A 16,453-nucleotide genomic window follows, 5' to 3' on the forward strand; every position below is an offset into this window, starting at 1 on the left:
TCTGTGCATCTTTAGACAAAAACAACCCATGACTAGCTAGTAGAGGGAAAAAATCATAGGTAGCAGATGAGAGTGAAGGGCTTCAAAATCTTAACCATGGAGCAACAGTTGGGCTCCTTTCTCCTTTCTCTCTCTTTTGTCATAGCATCATGTTTCTCAGACTTGTCGTTACCACAGCCATAAGGTGCAGGATGCCACTTTGTACCTCTAGGTTGCACCAGCAGCCGAAGTGTAAGGCATGAAGCTGGACAGAAGGCACTGTGAGGCTGAATTCCTCCTTACAGAGGATGGATGGATCCCTGTTCTTGGGCAATAATCAAGCCAAGGGGATTTTGTAGAGTTTGGATGCAGAATATTCTCAGAGCAGAAAATAAAGACCCTTCCTGCCAGGGTGTTCCTAGTTAAAGAAACAAGACAAATAAACCTGACCAAAACATTTATTCCAACCAGTTCTAACTAATGACAAGCAAAGTAACTTCCTAACTATATCCTAAGGGGAGGAGGCGGGGGGGGGGGGAACCTAAAGTGGGAAGGGTTTTTTTCTTAATCTATCTACCTAATACCTATGGTGGGAATCCTCTTAATAACTCTATACTAACTTCCTAAATATATCCTATGGGGGGGGAACCTAAAGTGGGAAGGGGTTTCTTCTTAACCTATCTACCTACTACCTATGGTGGGAATCATCTTAATAACTCTATACGAATATCCTAACTATATCCTATGGGGGGGGGAACCTAAAGTGGGAAGGGTTTTTCTTAATATTTCCAGGTCTCTTGAGTTTGCTGTACACGTTGACTCTTCTTTCTTCTTTCTGTCCTGGCTTTGTTCTTGATGTAATTTTCTTCCACTTCATGTAAGTAGCCTTCAAGGACTCCAATCTGCAGTTAGAAAGAAGTGGTGTCAGAAGCTCGTCCCTTCTCTCTAGTGAAGCTTCAAACATTTTGGCAATTAATTTCTTTCCAAACTAACTGTGACTAAAACTAAGCTGTCCTGGATGGACAATTGCATTTCCATCTGGTTGCTCTTGTTTCCTTCACTCTCAGTCTGCCTGCATCAGGGCCACTAATACTATTTTCCTTTTGCACCTGCACTTTTCTGACTTCATTACACCTTAGATGTTACACATGAGACTTCCACCCCTGTTCCAGCAAATTCCTGTTCCTTTCCCATCCTTTGCTTTCCTTTTTCACAATGGCTCCAGGCATTCATGAAGCACGTATCTGCATCGCAGCCCCAGAAAGAGAACAAATTAGGAACCAGTGTCCTTCTAGTAATTCAGGAATAGCCAAGATCGATACAAGAGAGCACACCAAAACACAGCAACTTTTGAAGCCTGCATGCTCTGAGAACAAGAGCAGTTCCCAGTGGCTGTGGCATGGGCTTGGATGACTTTACAAGACATTACAAAGTCATTTACATCAAGTAACTGTTGTAGCAGCCAGCACAATACTACTCAGCAGCAAAAGCCAAACTCCATTGGTGGTAGTGTAGCTGTCAGCTTTCTGGAGTTCTTCATTTACAGCTGGTTGTATAAACTCCTTTATGGTCTTTTTTTTCTTGCTTTCCAATATATGTAAATTAATTCAATAGCAACATTACAAAGAACCACCTTGCAGCTAGGCCTGGGTGATGGTTCTTTGAGGGCTCCTACAATCAGCATTCTGTGCCGAGCGAACTGTGAAATCCTGAACTTACCCACATGGTTCTAGCACAAGTGACATGTGGTAATCCACACCACATCAGTTTTGAATCAGCAGATTTCATCCTCTTTAGTACTGTGTTAGAGCTCTTGAACCCAGTGTGACATTCTTAATTACAGCTGATTAAAAACCACCAAAACCCACAATGCAAACCAACAAGAAATCCAACAGAGAAACCCCAAAACTCCCTGAGTGTTTTCCTGTCATCTCTATTTAAAAAGCCTTTGTTCCTAAGAACATGCTGACTGTGCTGAAATTAAATGTTGGGGAAAAAAGTAAAGTACAACAGAAATATTTGATGATGGTTTTCATGTCTTTGTTCTAATACAATAATAATAAGACTACAATTCTATTATGAAACAAAAGGGAGTGCTGTTGGGAACAGGATGCCTCAGCTCAAATGGTTGTCTGAAAGGCAAAACTATGTTCAGAATGCCAACAAATTTTGAAGCCCCAAATTGTGCAACAGAAGAGTGTAGATTTCAATGCATTTCAGTAACTTTTAGTCCCAACTATTTAATTCTGCAGAGATTCTGTCCATTTTTAAATGCTATTAGTCTTGATATCTATCAAGACTACATTGAAAGTATCCAGAGAAATTAATCCATGCAAATACACCAAAGGAAAATACTTTGCTCTACTGAAATTACAATGAAATATTAGCCACTGTTGAAACTGGGGGGAGCTTTTTGCATGTATCTGGTTATCAATGTTTGCTCTATCTGGCAGGAAATATTTAGGTAATTGTATAAATATCTATCATTCATATCCTATGTAGTGTTTGTGTTGCAAAAGATTCTCATACGATCTGTAGGCAGGTGTGAGAGATTTAGAGACTATCCTGGGCAATGTAAAAGAGGTGTGAATATTTATCCTGCCCTTCCCTCATGAGCATTTGAAAGAGCTGAAATGCTCTTTTGTCTATAATTTTGTGCACTTAGGTTTTGGTTACTTTCTGTACATCCTGTACTTGGCAAACTTTATTAAGAGCCACTGATCTCACAGCTAGCTGAGGCAAGACACCTGCTCAGACTTTCTCTCAGAGGAGATGCCTTCTGGAAATTTCATTCAAATAACTTGGAAACAGGGACTCTGAAAGCACCTTGCCCCTCAACCTCTGTGACTTCTGTCAGACATATCCATCCTAGTTACACTGACTTAGTGCAGCTGGGATTTGGGTTTTCAGTATCTCTCTGTCAAACCGAAATCCCAAAGAGGGACAATTTCAAGTCCCACCAGTGCAAGAACTCAAGCCCTTTCTATTCTCCAGCCTCCCACTGCAGCCACAACTCAGAGTGAGTGTGTGTCATTCTGGATCTGATGGAGCCATAAGACACAGGGTAAGGCCAAGGCCTTGGACCATTAGTACCATTATCCCTTCCTGGGGATGCATTGCTACCCCTTTCCTCTCCAGTAGCTGAATGTTGGTGGTGTGAATGCCCAGGGCTGTGATTCATTCTGGTTTGGAAGACTTTGTCCAAACCTAACACTGCTATTGCATCCCAGCCTGCCCCACTCTTCATTAGGTGGAGCCAGATTCATCAGCAGAGAGAGCCAAAACAAGATGCCCTATGCTTCACAAATCCTTTAAGAAGTCAATTGCCCAGCTGCTGTGCAGAGACTCCAGAAAGGCATTTGCATGTCTTTTACCTCTCTCATCACCAAAGCCTCATCTGAGCTCTACTAAGAGACTTCACTTGTTGGATTGAATTTTATTCCCTAACAGCTCCCCCTCTCCCTGCAATTAGCACACTACCCCATCTGATAAAGATGGAAGAGAAATATGATTATCAACCACAAATTCAGCCTTTGAGGTTGGGGATATTTGTTGTATTAGATAACCACAGGAGACTATTAATATGAACAAAGATCAGCCCTAGATGCTAAAGCAAATAGTAAGTATCTATCTGTGGCTAGTGCCCGAGCTCTAACAGAGTTGGAGGCACACAGTCAGCTTTCAAATGGCACCTGCTTTCTTTTCTACCTTTTGAACAGATGTGACTCAGGGGGACATTTACTCCCCAAGGAACAATATACTCTTCTACCCTTTGCTGCAAGTTGTTACCTTCTGAATTTCCTTCCACACACGTTGGGTATCAGTGTTGCCTCTGAGGGTGTCCGTGGCCTCTGCCATCAGCAACTCCAGCTGCGGTACCAAGATAAAAATGATCACTGTGGAATTCACACCCAAATAACTTCTCTAAATACACAGATTAAAACCTCATTAAAAATCATTTGTACACTGATGATTTTATTACTCATCTGTTACACAATGAGCACTGCCACCTCATCTTTGCTTCAGCCATGACTGTGTTATTGTGGAGAGAAAATACTTAACAATGGGGGGAAAAATCCTCTGGAAATTCTCTATCTCAGCCTATATGTTTTTAATGCAGTAAATGTTTATACTTTGGAAAGGAAGGCTTGGCTTGTAAAGAACAAAGGGTCCATATTTCATTCTTTAGCTGTCTGGGATATTCTGTGTTGTACAGGAATGCTTTTCAGTATTTTCTCCCAAGGCTAATGTATCATAATTTAAAGCAGCATGTAAAACCTCACAAGAGGACAACACTAAAGCTGAGATGCTTTGACCGTAGCTGGAAGTATCTAGCTCATTTTGCCTGCTTTTACTATCCCTTTCCTTTGGCAAACCATCCCTTTTCCCCATAATGCAGCAAAGCAGAGCATAAAAACAAGGCTGCCTATTTCTAGTGTAAACTGCAAAAAGAAGCTGTAGGAAAATCCTTGCTAATCAGTCCTCAGTGTTAGAAGGAAGGCTAAAATTCAGGTCATCTGTACCATTTCCTCACTCCAGTACCCTTCCAGGTCAGTCATAGCATTGCCTCACCCTGCACCCTTCCCAGACACTTGAAAATGTTTCAGTTGCTCTTAATTCACTATCAGAAAGCCAAGGGTCAGGTCCAGCATATCCTCCTGCAAGCAGCCATCAGTCTCAGGGTTTTAAGAACTAACTAGGAGAAACTTGTCTTTAATACCTGTAGCTGTGCTCTAGAAGGTCTGTTCCAAAACATTTAGCTGGTTAAAGTGAACCCAGATGATAGTTTTGGAATCTCTTCCCGAATTTGTTACTCATTACAAGTAATTGGACAGTATAAGCAAAAGCATTGATAGAGAAATTGTCTCTTCTTGCTGTCCCTAGATGGGCAGCAGTCTAAGATGAGTCCCTAAAGTGACAAATGCACTCATCTGTGCAAGATCCAAAACCACTGCCCTGAGCTTCACGGAGCAGATCTGTATTTCCTTGAGTTTACCTTTGCATTTAGGTTTTTGAAGCTCAAATTCTATGTGTCCCAGCACTAGATAAAGGATGCAGGAGTCTTCTTTGGAATCTCTAAATCAATCTGCTGTGGTTGGTGCCAGCCTGCTTTCTGTGCTTGTGCAGCCAGTAAACTGAATCTTATTGGCTGGATGTTAGGAAGAAGTTCTTCATAGAAAGAGTGATTTGCCATTTTACAAAGGGAAAACAAAGGCATAGCAGGTAGATGGGTTTATTCAGAGACAGGGAGTATGTTGTAGACAGAGCCAGGAAAGAAAAGCTTTCCTCTCCTTCCCCTCCTCTCCTCAGCTTTGTCTAGATTTGGCCTGTTTGCTGCAGGTGGCTTCTGATGTTAGCTATCCTAAAGTAGCATGATCTGAATAATTGCAATCATTCTTACAGACTGACTTGGGGACGTTTGGGGGAAAAGAAGAGGTTTTAAAAATGTGTCTACAGATGAGTCATGCTGGTTCTATACAAATCATCCTTGCAGATGATTAGCACCTCCTCTGACAAGGCACTGCAGCAGGATTTTAAAACTACTTCAGGTCTGCACATTGGAAAAATGACTTCCAGGCAAACTGCAGCACAGTGTTCTGCCCCATCCCTTCCCTGGCTCCCTGCCTCCGAAAGCCAAAACCAGGGTGAAGAAATCAATACTTACCAGTTGGGTATCCTCCTGACTGAGGTCCTGCAGGTAGGGGATGGTGGCTGCCTCAGCCATCACTTGCTCAAGCAGCTGGGCCTGTTCCTCGAGGTGCTGCATGCGGCCAAAGAGGCTGGCCTGCTGCAGCTTCTCTACTGCTCGTGAGCATGGGCAGCGCTTGTCCTGTTTGGTCACAAACGCAAGTCAGTTAGAAGAGAGTCATGGAAAACACAATCATCCCTTGAGTCCCTAATGCCTTGAGGCTTATCATCACACATATATTTGTGCTGGTAATACTACACACAATATGGCATTCAGCACCTTTAAGATAAATCTGCTGACAATTTCTAGAGGGGGAAAACAAAAATACTTTCTCGCCACAATCTCTCTAGCAGCACCAGAAAAATAAATACATAGTCATAATAGATGTGAAGGGGAGACAGGAGAGAACAAACAGGAATGCAATTGTTTCAGTTGGAAATGGCTTTTCCATAATCCCCTCTGTTCAATACTACCTGACTTTTATGGATTGCTTTGAAAGTTTCAGCCAAGAGGCTGAGGAGACAGTGCAGTGTGTCAGCTCATGGTTTGTTTGCAGACTAGGCAAATCCATAGTGTTCCAATACATAACCTCAGGGGACTAAAATCTGCAGAGGTGGTCTCTGATCCTCCAGGCAGCTAGGCACATGGTAAATTTGAAGCATGTGAACAGAGAGACTCAGCCAAGTGCCTGCAGACATGATTGTAGAAGCAACTTGCTTCTCTGTGCATCTTCTAACTGCCAGAGTGTACCTCCCCTTCCCCCTGCCTCTCCTTTCTTCTAGAATATTTCTCCTCTTCATCTACCTACCACTGCGGTGCCAACACTCACACTGACAGCATTTGGCTACCTTGCTTTGCTGGACCTTACATGATTCCTCTTTACTACTATCCCAGTTTCTCTTGTCTTCAGCCAATTGATTATTTGATACATCATACTAAAATATATATGCAAAGCCATGCCTTCACTATGAGCATAGATAAGCATGAGAGCATTTGAATCCATTTACATACTATTGCTGTAGTGATCTAGACACAGAAATTGTGCTTATGTCTAGGAAGTTAACAGATCAGGAACCTGCTAGATTTGCCTCTCTGCAGATGTAAACTGTGTTCAGGCAGATAACTATTATTTTCACTGATACTTATTTATCTTTAATCAGTGATCTACTGAAGAACAGCCATAAAAGGAATGGACCGCAGCCAAATCAGCAATTACTTTTGGGAAGCTGCTCATTTGGTTTTCCTATTGAACTCTTTACTATTATATTGAATTAATTGTTAACTGAGGTTGATCTAAAAGGGGGAAAGGGTGGGAGGGAAGCCATGGGATTTTTTTCCAGTTGTTACTTGAACAGAACAGCTGAGCAAAATGTCAGGCTTTGAAAAAGGCTGCTCTGCTCCATCTCTTTTGTTAAATCCTTACCTTTTATTTGCTTTAGGTGGTGGAGTCAGCATCACTGGAGGTGTTTAGGAAGAGACTTGATGTGGTGCTTGGTGCCATGGTTTAGTTGATTAGATGGTGTTGGATGGTAGGTTGGACTTGATGATCTCAAAGGTCTCTTCCAACCTGGTTAATTCTATTCCATTCCATTCTATTCTATTCTATTCTATTCTATTCTATTCTATTCTATTCTATTCTATTCTATTCTATTCTATTCTATTCTATTCTATTCTATTCTATTCTATTCCATTCCATTCCATTCCATTCCATTCCATTCCATTCCATTCCATTTTATGCAGGCACATTCCCATGGCCAATTACTCTTTCTGTCAAGAACTTTCTCCTCACCTCGAGCTTAAACTTCCCCTGGCACAGCTTGAGACTGTGTCCTCTTAATTCTGGTGCTGACTGCCTGGGAGAAGAGATCAACCCCCTGCTGGCTACAACCTCCCTTCAGGTAGTTGTAGAGAACAAGAAGGTCACCCCTGAGCCTCCTCTTCTCCAGGCTAAACAACCCCAGCTCCCTCAGCCTCTCCTCACAGGGCTTGTGTTCAAGGCCTCTTCCCAGCCTCGTTGCCCTTCTCTGGACACCTTCAAGTGTCTCAGTGTCCTTCTTAAATTGAGGAGGCCAGAACTGGACACAGGACTCAAGGTGTGGCCTAACCCGTGCTGAGTACAGGGGCAGATTGACTTCCCTGCTCCTGCTGGCCACACTATTTCTGATGCAGGCCAGGATGCCACTGGCACTTGACTGTGCAGAAATTTGTACTAGGCAAGGATCAAGTGTTACCAAAATGACTATCAACATAGCTCTTGTATCAAGTCTAAGGATTCAATAACAATGCTGTTCCTCTTTTATATATATATAATAGAAGAAAACTAAACTCTAGAGAAACTACAAATACTCATGGTACAGTTAATGAATATAATATCTACTAGAATTGTAAAATGGTATGAAATGAAAGACCATGCACTAGAGACTGATGGCAGAAATGAAGCTAGAATCTGGGAGTTCCAGACATGAAAATAACCAAAAGAGAAAGAGCTGAGCCAATGAACTGGTGTTTCCATCAGCTAAAGGAGAGAATCAGGCACTGCACAGGAAAAAGACCTCTGGTCAGCAGTTCTCTGGAGTATTGCTGATAGCTCCAGTCAGCTGTGTTTGGAGAGGTTAATTTCAACCCAAGCATCATGGAGCAGAGAAGCCAGCACGGTAGGAGATACCTCTTTGGAGAGAAGTGTTGTTTGATTAGTCTATGAATGAAAATGCCAAGAGCATATTATTCTCCTCAATAAACATAATGCAGGGCTCAAGTCCAAAGAGAGCAAGCAACTGAAAAGGGAAAAAGAGATAAAAGACAATGCTAACAGAAGGGCCATTGTGTATAAATAGGTAGGAATAAGAGTAGGCTGGCAATTAAGCTTCTTACAACTCAGGCTGAAGGTCTACAGTGTGTTTCACCAAACTGAGAGCAGGCAGAAAGCCCAACTAGTTCTTAGATGGATTTTACTCCATTTATGACTAGGATATTGGGTGACACAAAGGTGGATAATAACATGTTACTTGACTTGAGGAGCCAGGAGAGGCCTGCCAAGCCTCCCTTCTCATGAATTACTGTTGAGCCACCTCTAAGAAGGGAGACTGGGACAACCTTCTTACAAACTAGTTTTACCACTGGAAGAGTCCTTTTCTGAGGACCTGACTTAGTATTAGTAGGAGACATCAGCAGGAAAAAAGGATTTCTGTGATCTCTGATACGTGAAATTGTATGTCTGACACAGTCTAGTTAGCATGGCACTAAAGCAAGGAACAAAATGGAGCCCCATCTCCACCTGATCATCAGTGTTTGAAAGCCAGAGAGCTGTGTCCCCAGGTAGAGCTGTGTGCATTAAAAGAAGAAGCACTCAGTTACTGAAAGAGAAAGAGAGCTCTGATCAACATGAAATAGGCTCACAACATTTTAGGTGCAGCAAAAGGTTTTTCTTCGCTATTCTTGAAATCAGCCCCAAACCTTTCAGTGCAAGCACTAAGAAATGAGTATATTGAGTTATCAGCTAAGAAAGCAGGGAAAAATCCTCTCTCATCACCCTGTGTCTGTTGGAGGCTTCTCCAACCATGAAGAAAGTAAAGGCAAAAAGAAAACAATTCTTTCTCTGCTTGACTGTCCAGAAAAATATGAGGGCATGCTACGTAGCTATGGGAAGCAAATTGGGCATCTGTGCCAACGTGCACTCTGTGGACAGAGCAATGCTGTTTAAGTTTATAGTAGGGTGGAAGTCAATAAATCAATAACCCACAGCAGACTTTTTTGGAAGGCATTAGAGGAGGCTGAACATTGTCGGAGGTGGCGTTTCAGTGACAATGGAAAATGCAGAAAGAGAAAGTAAAGAACTGCTGCTGGCAGGAGAAAAATTCTGCAGGGAGCTGAAGCACATGGTGAGAATTACATGAACTACAGCAGAATTCAAGAGGCTACTAAGCTGCAGTCAACAAACCAAACCATAATAAAGGGGCCAAGCAATCATATGAAGATGAAACAAACTCGTGTAGGCAGAGGGAAGGTTAAGTAAAGAGCAAATTTAAATGGAGACTTCATTGTCAATGAGTTGGTAGCAAAGGAATCAACAAATTCAGGATGTGGAGGCATAGCTGCATCCTGGTTAGATATGTAGTAACATATTAACCATAGAATCATAGAATGGTTTGGGCTGGAAGAGACCCTAAAGATCATCTAGTTCCAGCCCTATGCCATGAGCACAGATACCTCCTACCAGACTAGGTTGCTCAAGGCCCCTTCAACCTGGCTTTGACCCAGCTTGGAGCCTCCACAACTACTCCAGACAACCTGTTCCAGTGCCTCGCCACTCTGCACAGCTTTGCACCAGCCCAGGCAGATGATGTCAATTGCTCTTCCCTTATCTGTCAACACTGCTACTCCACCATAGAAGACCACCAAATTTGTCAGTTATCATTTGCCCAGGGTGGAGCCACCTTGGTTAACACAAATCACCTCCTCATTTTTCATATGACTAGCAGAGTATCCAGGAGGATTTGCTCCATCATCTGGCCAGGCACAGAGGTGAGGCTGACTGGCCTGTGGCTCCCTGCCTGGTCTTTTCTTTTAACCTTTTTGAAAATGGGGGTTATGTTTTTCCCTTTTTCAGTCCCTGGGTACTTCACTGACTTTTCAAATATGATGGAAAGTGGCTTAGCAACTTCATCTGCCAGTTCCCTCAGGAACTGCATAGAGATCTTGTCAGGTCTTACACACCTTCAGATTCTTAGGGTGGTCTCAAACCTGATCTTCACTTACAGTGGGTGGTTTTGAATTTCCTCACTTCCTGCTTTTACCTTTTGTAACTGAGGTTAGAGCCTTTTTTGGTGCAAACTACAGCAAGAGTTGTTGAGTACCTCAGCATTCTCCTTACCCCAGGGGAAGAGGTCCCCTCTTTCCTTCTGGAGTGGGCTCACATCTTCCCTAGTCTTTCTTTCATCATCGACATGCTTTTCTTGTTGCCATTGATGTTCATACCCAGATTTAAATCAAGCTGGGCTTTAGCTTTCTTGACCTGATCTCTGTCTACTTGTCTACTCTGGCTCTTCTGATTGCTTCTTAAGACAATAAATGATTACATTTTGATACTGTCAGTTTCTGGACAGGCTTCACTCCTATGGTCTGGTATTGCAAAGAGAATTTTTGTTAAAAAGTGAGTAATTGGGTGTTCTCTTGAGGCCTAGATACATACTGGGGAGTCTCACCTGAAGTGGAGGTCCTCCTAAGAAAGAGCTTTCACCAGAAAACTATTTGCTACATGAATTCTCTTTAAACTAAAAAATAAAGGGAATGCTTATCCTCAGGCATCTTTGAAGACCTTCCTTCTAGGAGAGAAATAAGGTCCTGATGTCCAAGGTTCAGCCCTGTGACCTTGTCCCTCCTCTGACCTTGGGATGAAAAAGCAGCTACAAAAAGCAGGTCAGCCTGTTGTGGATGAAGCTCACCTGCTACTGCTACTGCTCTTACTGTTATGGAATGAAGCTGGAGGTGGGGAGATTCAGGCTGGATGTGAGGAGGAGGTTCTTCACCATGAGAGTGGTGAAACCCTGGAATGGGTTGTCCAGGGAGGTGGTCGAGGCCCCGTCCCTGGGGGTGTTTAAGAGCAGGCTGGATGAGGCTCTGTCCAGCCTGATCTAGTGTGGGGTGTCCCTGCCCATGGCAGGGGGGTTGGAACTAGATGATCCTTGTGGTCCCTTCCAACCCTGAATGAAACTATGAAACTATGAAACTATGAAATACCTAGCACTAACAACCAGAGCAAAGATAGGATGGGCTTTCACTGCAAAAAGGAGCTGGAGAGCATGTGAGAGGAGTGAATCATGTGTCCTTTCCTCAAGAATTTTGGGGTGATACCCCCATTTTTTGCTTTTCTCTGTACTCAAGAAAGCAGTTATCCCTTATGCCACTCCTATTTATAAGTGAAGTTTAATTGATGAGTACTTCTTATAGTTTAAGCTTTACCCAGAGTAAAGATTTAGATTTCCTCCCCTTCCCCCTTTCTCCTGGTAGGGTAAAAGCAGGAGAAAGGTGAAGTAAAAATCACAAAAGAAATGGTCTGGAATTGGCTTGGAAGTAAAAAGGGAAGTTTAAACAAAATGTATTTAGCATTTGAGTGAGAGGGAAAGTTACAAGGGTGTAAGGAAAAGGGTAGATACAAACATAAATCAACCCAGGCTCAGCTGGCACTGGATTCCCTGGATGCAAATGGATTGTTTGGATGCAGTCCTTAGAAGTGGTCTGGAAGCAACATGGGGATAGCCCTCACCACGGGGTGGCTGCAGGAAGGCAGCAAAGATAGCCTGTCCAGCAGGCAACGTGCAGGAAAACCAGGGGGAAGTAAGGCAATGGCCCCCTTTAAATAGGCTTGCTGGACACGAAGGAGGAGTGGAATAGACCTTTGACTCAGGGGACCCCTCCTCCTGGGAGGGGGAAAACTAAATCTCTCTCTCTCTGCCCACCTGGCTCAGGTTCTTTTGTCTGCCTGGGGGCTGGGATTTTTGTCAACCCCCTCCAGGGATGGGTGTAACCTGGCACAGTACTAAAGAAAAAGTAAAGCCAAGTGGCTGGTCAGCCTGAATTCAAAGCAGAGTCTGCCATACCCAATGTGTGTGGTAAGTTTAACTCTCAGCTTTAAGAGCACCACTTTGCATGTCTGGAATGCCCCCCAGTAGTTCTGCTTTTCTGTTGTCGAGGCTTTACGACTATTGTTTAGCTCTAAATCTGAATGAAGTTCTGCCTTGCAAGCAGCACTGTGATGTATTGCAATAACAAGCAGAAAAAAATCCATCATAATGTTTCTTTAATGCCCTTGGTATCCTTCAGAAAGCGTGTGTGCTGAAATCTGTGTGCAGTAAACACTTTCCCTCTACTTAAAAAACAGACAGCAAACCATTGAGGTCTGTAAATGTGCACATCATGCTGTGAATCATATGGTGGGGTTTGCTCACCTTTACAATCTGAGCAGTCTAATACAGCCTTCTGGCCACTGTTTCTCCTGTTATGTAGCATCATGTGCCCTTGATATGGGACTGCAGCAGGAGAACAGCAAGCTTGGTGTGTACAAAGCAGTAGAAATGACCCCAGTGAAATGTCTTGATAGAATAATCACTTATTAGTGTGGGTAAGCTTCACTGGAATATGAGTAGCTGAAGGTTTGCCTGAGATTATATAGATGTATAATATTTATGTATATATATATAAGGCAAATAATATTTGTGTCATGTATATCTGTATTTCTGGTTAGTGTTTCTGGGTAGATGAGGTCTATGGCATTTCCCCACCCGCAGCAGATGATACTGTGCAGGGACCAGACTGTGACATTCTCCCTCAAATGCTTCCTGTGTCCCAATACACAAGTGTCCCCTTGATTCAAATGGGACTGGCTGTTCTTCACAAAGAAGGGGGTGGGGGGCAACAGAAAATGCTTTTTTAAGCTGCTTTTTTAATCTTTCACTTCACATCTTACCAAGGGGTGGGGGGCAACAGAAAATGCTTTTTTCATCTGCCTTTTTAATCTTTAGCTTCACATCTTACCCACAGTGGTATAAGTCATATTATTAACACTAGGCTGTGTAGCTGCAAACCTGAGGTGGCAGAATTGACTACTACCAAGAGTTGCTATGGCTTAACAAACTCTGCTTTAGCACTGAGATTTGTTTGTGTTGGTTTGTAAAGGAAAAAGAAATCTGCTTAGGAGAAGCACTTTTGATTGTGTGTTTGCATCTGCAAATGAAGAAAAGGGCAGAAAGGAATGTTTGTCCTGTTAAATCCCAAACATAGTCTATTATCATCTTCAAGCTGTAAAGCTAGAGTTTGTGTCTGAGGTTTGTCTTAGCAGAAGTTTTTCATTCAGTGTGTGTCTGAGGGCAATATGGTGGAATATTTCTAGCCTGAGGAAAATTTGGGAATACTTTGAAGGAGGCACAGGTGGCCAAATCTCTGCTAGGTCCATAAAGAGCTTTTAATCACCAGTAGCAGTGCAGTTCTGGCTCTGTGCCTATCTGTATTATCAGGTAGAATTGGCTTTGTCATTTGCTCTTTGGGTCAGAGGTTCTGTCTTGCCCAGATCATTCGATGCTATGAAAACTGTCAGGAAAGTGAAAATGTTTCCCCACATAATGGATGAGGAATTAGCAGCTGTTTGATCTAACCCAGTGATCATTTCTTCTGTCTTGGGGCTTTCCTCCTCTTCATTAAAGCTCCCATACTGACCCTCTGGTGACTGCTTTTTCATCTACAGGACCGTGGTTAAGACCTGTTTACCCATTCTTGCTGCTGCCGGAGGTAGCACTGGGGTAAACCTTGCCTGAAGCATGAGTCGAGTTTGCTGCTGTCTTCAGGGGTGCTGGGATTTCACCCTGTATCTTTGAGAGCTCTCTTCTCTTTCAGCAAGAATAGTTAAATGTATGAGGAGAGGTCTAGAGCTGGTAGCAAATATGACTGTGTAGGAGCAGTGCAAATCCATACAACTAGTGGGGACTGGCTTGAGTGGTCCTAGCACACTACTCTGCTCTCATCTCTTCTATGGTGAGTTTGTTTGCTCTTCTCTCTTTGGGGATGACAGATACACTATGTATCAGATTGAAGCCTGGGGTCCTATTCCTCTATATCCATTTACACAACAGGGTAGTTATGGGGAATCCAAAAGATACCTGATCTCAAAGCTTTTTCTCTTCTTGATCCTCTCTGTTACAGCCAAAGAGAGTAAGGTCCAAAATTTTTGTTGTTTGTTTTTGTTTTGTTTTTTCCAGAAATGAGTTTTGCCAGAGCTTTTAGAAAGACCAGGGTTTTATTCTGTACCCAACCCATTGTCAGGTCATACTTCTAGCTTCTTAAATGTTCAAAGTGCACACAGCAATACCAGATACTTCACCTTCCCAAAGATGCCACTGCTCTTAGCCTGAACATCAAGAATGGGCTTTTGGTCATCCAAAGCCAACAGCACATGTTTTAAGGAAAGAGCTGGAAAGAAGGAGCTGCATGTTCCCTCGGGGTTGTCTGCCCTCAGCCAGCTTCACCTGCCTCACTTTGATGCAGATGCTTGATGAGAGTCCACTGTAGTGACACCCTAAGCACCTTTACCTCCCACTAAGGATGTGAGTTCAAGCACTTCCTGTTGTTTCAGCAGCTGCTCTCTGAGAGGAAAGGAGACAGAACTTCCCCAAATATCTAGCTAATGTTTCTCCCTTGCTAGGGGTTGCTAAGTAGCAGTTTTTGTCAACCTCCTACCTGCTATCAAAACCTAAGAACATAAATCCTGTGATTTGCTAAGACACCTCTAAGGAGGAAATGGCTGATTCCTTCAACACACAGAAAACCAAAGAACTGTTATTGCTAGGGAAAAAATGTTAGCATTAGCATTTACAATCTGGGGAGGAGAGGCTTCTTCCACTCATTTTCAGGAGAATCATTCAAGAATTGCATTAAAACAGTCTAGCCTACATGCAAATTTGAGTTTTGACCTTTTGTGCTAATCAAAAGCCACGGTGCTAAAAAGCTGTGTACATTATTGCAGGAAGTATGGAGCAGAATTAACCAATAGACCTTCAATATGGTTGTGACAGATTGGAAGGTTATTTCACATACTTCACTACACAGGGATCAGAATCTAAATAACTAGAAATGCTTCAAACAGCAATTATTAACTCTTGAAGGAGATTCTGGTGGTGTGTGTAGTGTACTTCAGGTATTATATCTAGTGAGTAGCTTTGGTGGTTACGTGAAGTAGGGATTTAATATCAGAGGCCATAAAGATTTGAGAACATTGCTTGCAAAGTGATCTCAAACACACTGGGTACACGGTTAAATAATTAGAGCTACTTTAAAAAGTATCTAAAATCCATTGGAACTCTACCTAATGAATTCACTGAGCACTTCTGGACAGAGAAGGAACACGTGCAGAATGAATTACCCACCCAAAAGTACACAGGGCTCACACACGCACTGGCTTCTGCCACCACACACACTGCACCCCAGAAACTGAGGTTTATACTCACAATTAACTTGGTGCTTCTTATGAAATCCATTGATGACATGACCTTCTGCCCAATGATTTTCCAATATCTCTCTGCCTCTTTGCCCTTCAGAGTATTGAAAAGTGCTTTCTGGTCTAGGAAATGAAATCACAGAATCACATCATTAACTAGGTTGGAAAAGACCTTTGAGATCATCAAGTCCAATCTATTACCTAACACCATCTACTCAGCTAAGCCATGGCATCAAGTGTCTCATCCAGTCTTTTTTAAAACCACTTCCAGGGATGGTGACTCCACCACCTCCCTGGGCAGCTCATAATGTCAGGCATTAGTGCCAGCTATTATTTCCTACACTTGAAAGAGCTTTTCCAAAAGTTTCTTCAGGATGGCAAGAATCACAAGCCCATAAACTGTGTTCATTCAGATATGTTTGCCATGATGGATCTAGCAAGGTGATGGGTAAACTGGAGGGGGAGAGAGGATGATGGGGAGAGCTGTCTGGACAGTCAAGGCTGCTGGCCCAGAGACATGGGACACGAGGACCCCCCTAGCCCCCTCATTTAGCAAGGATCATGGAGGACTCTGAGCTATGCCAGCTCTTAAGCAAGTTGGAGTACCTGAGAGCAGTGACAGTCTTCTTCGTGTCCACTTTTCCACACGTCTGCCAATGCCTTTGCTTTTGAAACCCAGGGTTAGCAAGTGCAGCCCAGGAGGTTCAGGCCACTTAGCTGACTGTGGCAAGATGTGAAATGCCTCAGGATCTGGAAGAGGGAAATGACAATAATTTCCACTGTTCTATTTCTTTTCAGTTGTA

General features: G+C 43.0%; 1 protein-coding gene across 1 annotated transcript in view; it reads right to left on the reverse strand.

Annotated features, from left to right (window-relative positions):
* Positions 1–239: 239 nt before the first annotated feature.
* The window catches only part of LOC137455234 (spermatogenesis-associated protein 16-like), a 66,874-nt gene continuing 50,660 nt past the window's right edge, over positions 240–16,453 (reverse strand). The window contains exons 8-12 of the mRNA XM_068165855.1: positions 16,257–16,400; positions 15,661–15,773; positions 5,645–5,809; positions 3,769–3,849; positions 240–881 (exon numbers count right to left, since the gene is read on the reverse strand). Coding sequence (XP_068021956.1) covers positions 759–881; positions 3,769–3,849; positions 5,645–5,809; positions 15,661–15,773; positions 16,257–16,400 — 626 coding nt within the window. The 3' untranslated portion in view covers positions 240–758. The remainder of the gene's footprint in view (positions 882–3,768; positions 3,850–5,644; positions 5,810–15,660; positions 15,774–16,256; positions 16,401–16,453) is intronic.

Source organism: Melanerpes formicivorus, unplaced genomic scaffold (assembly GCF_026170545.1).
Source record: "Melanerpes formicivorus ecotype bairdi unplaced genomic scaffold, bMelFor1.0.p_v2 SCAF_93, whole genome shotgun sequence".
NCBI lineage: Eukaryota > Metazoa > Chordata > Aves > Piciformes > Picidae > Melanerpes > Melanerpes formicivorus.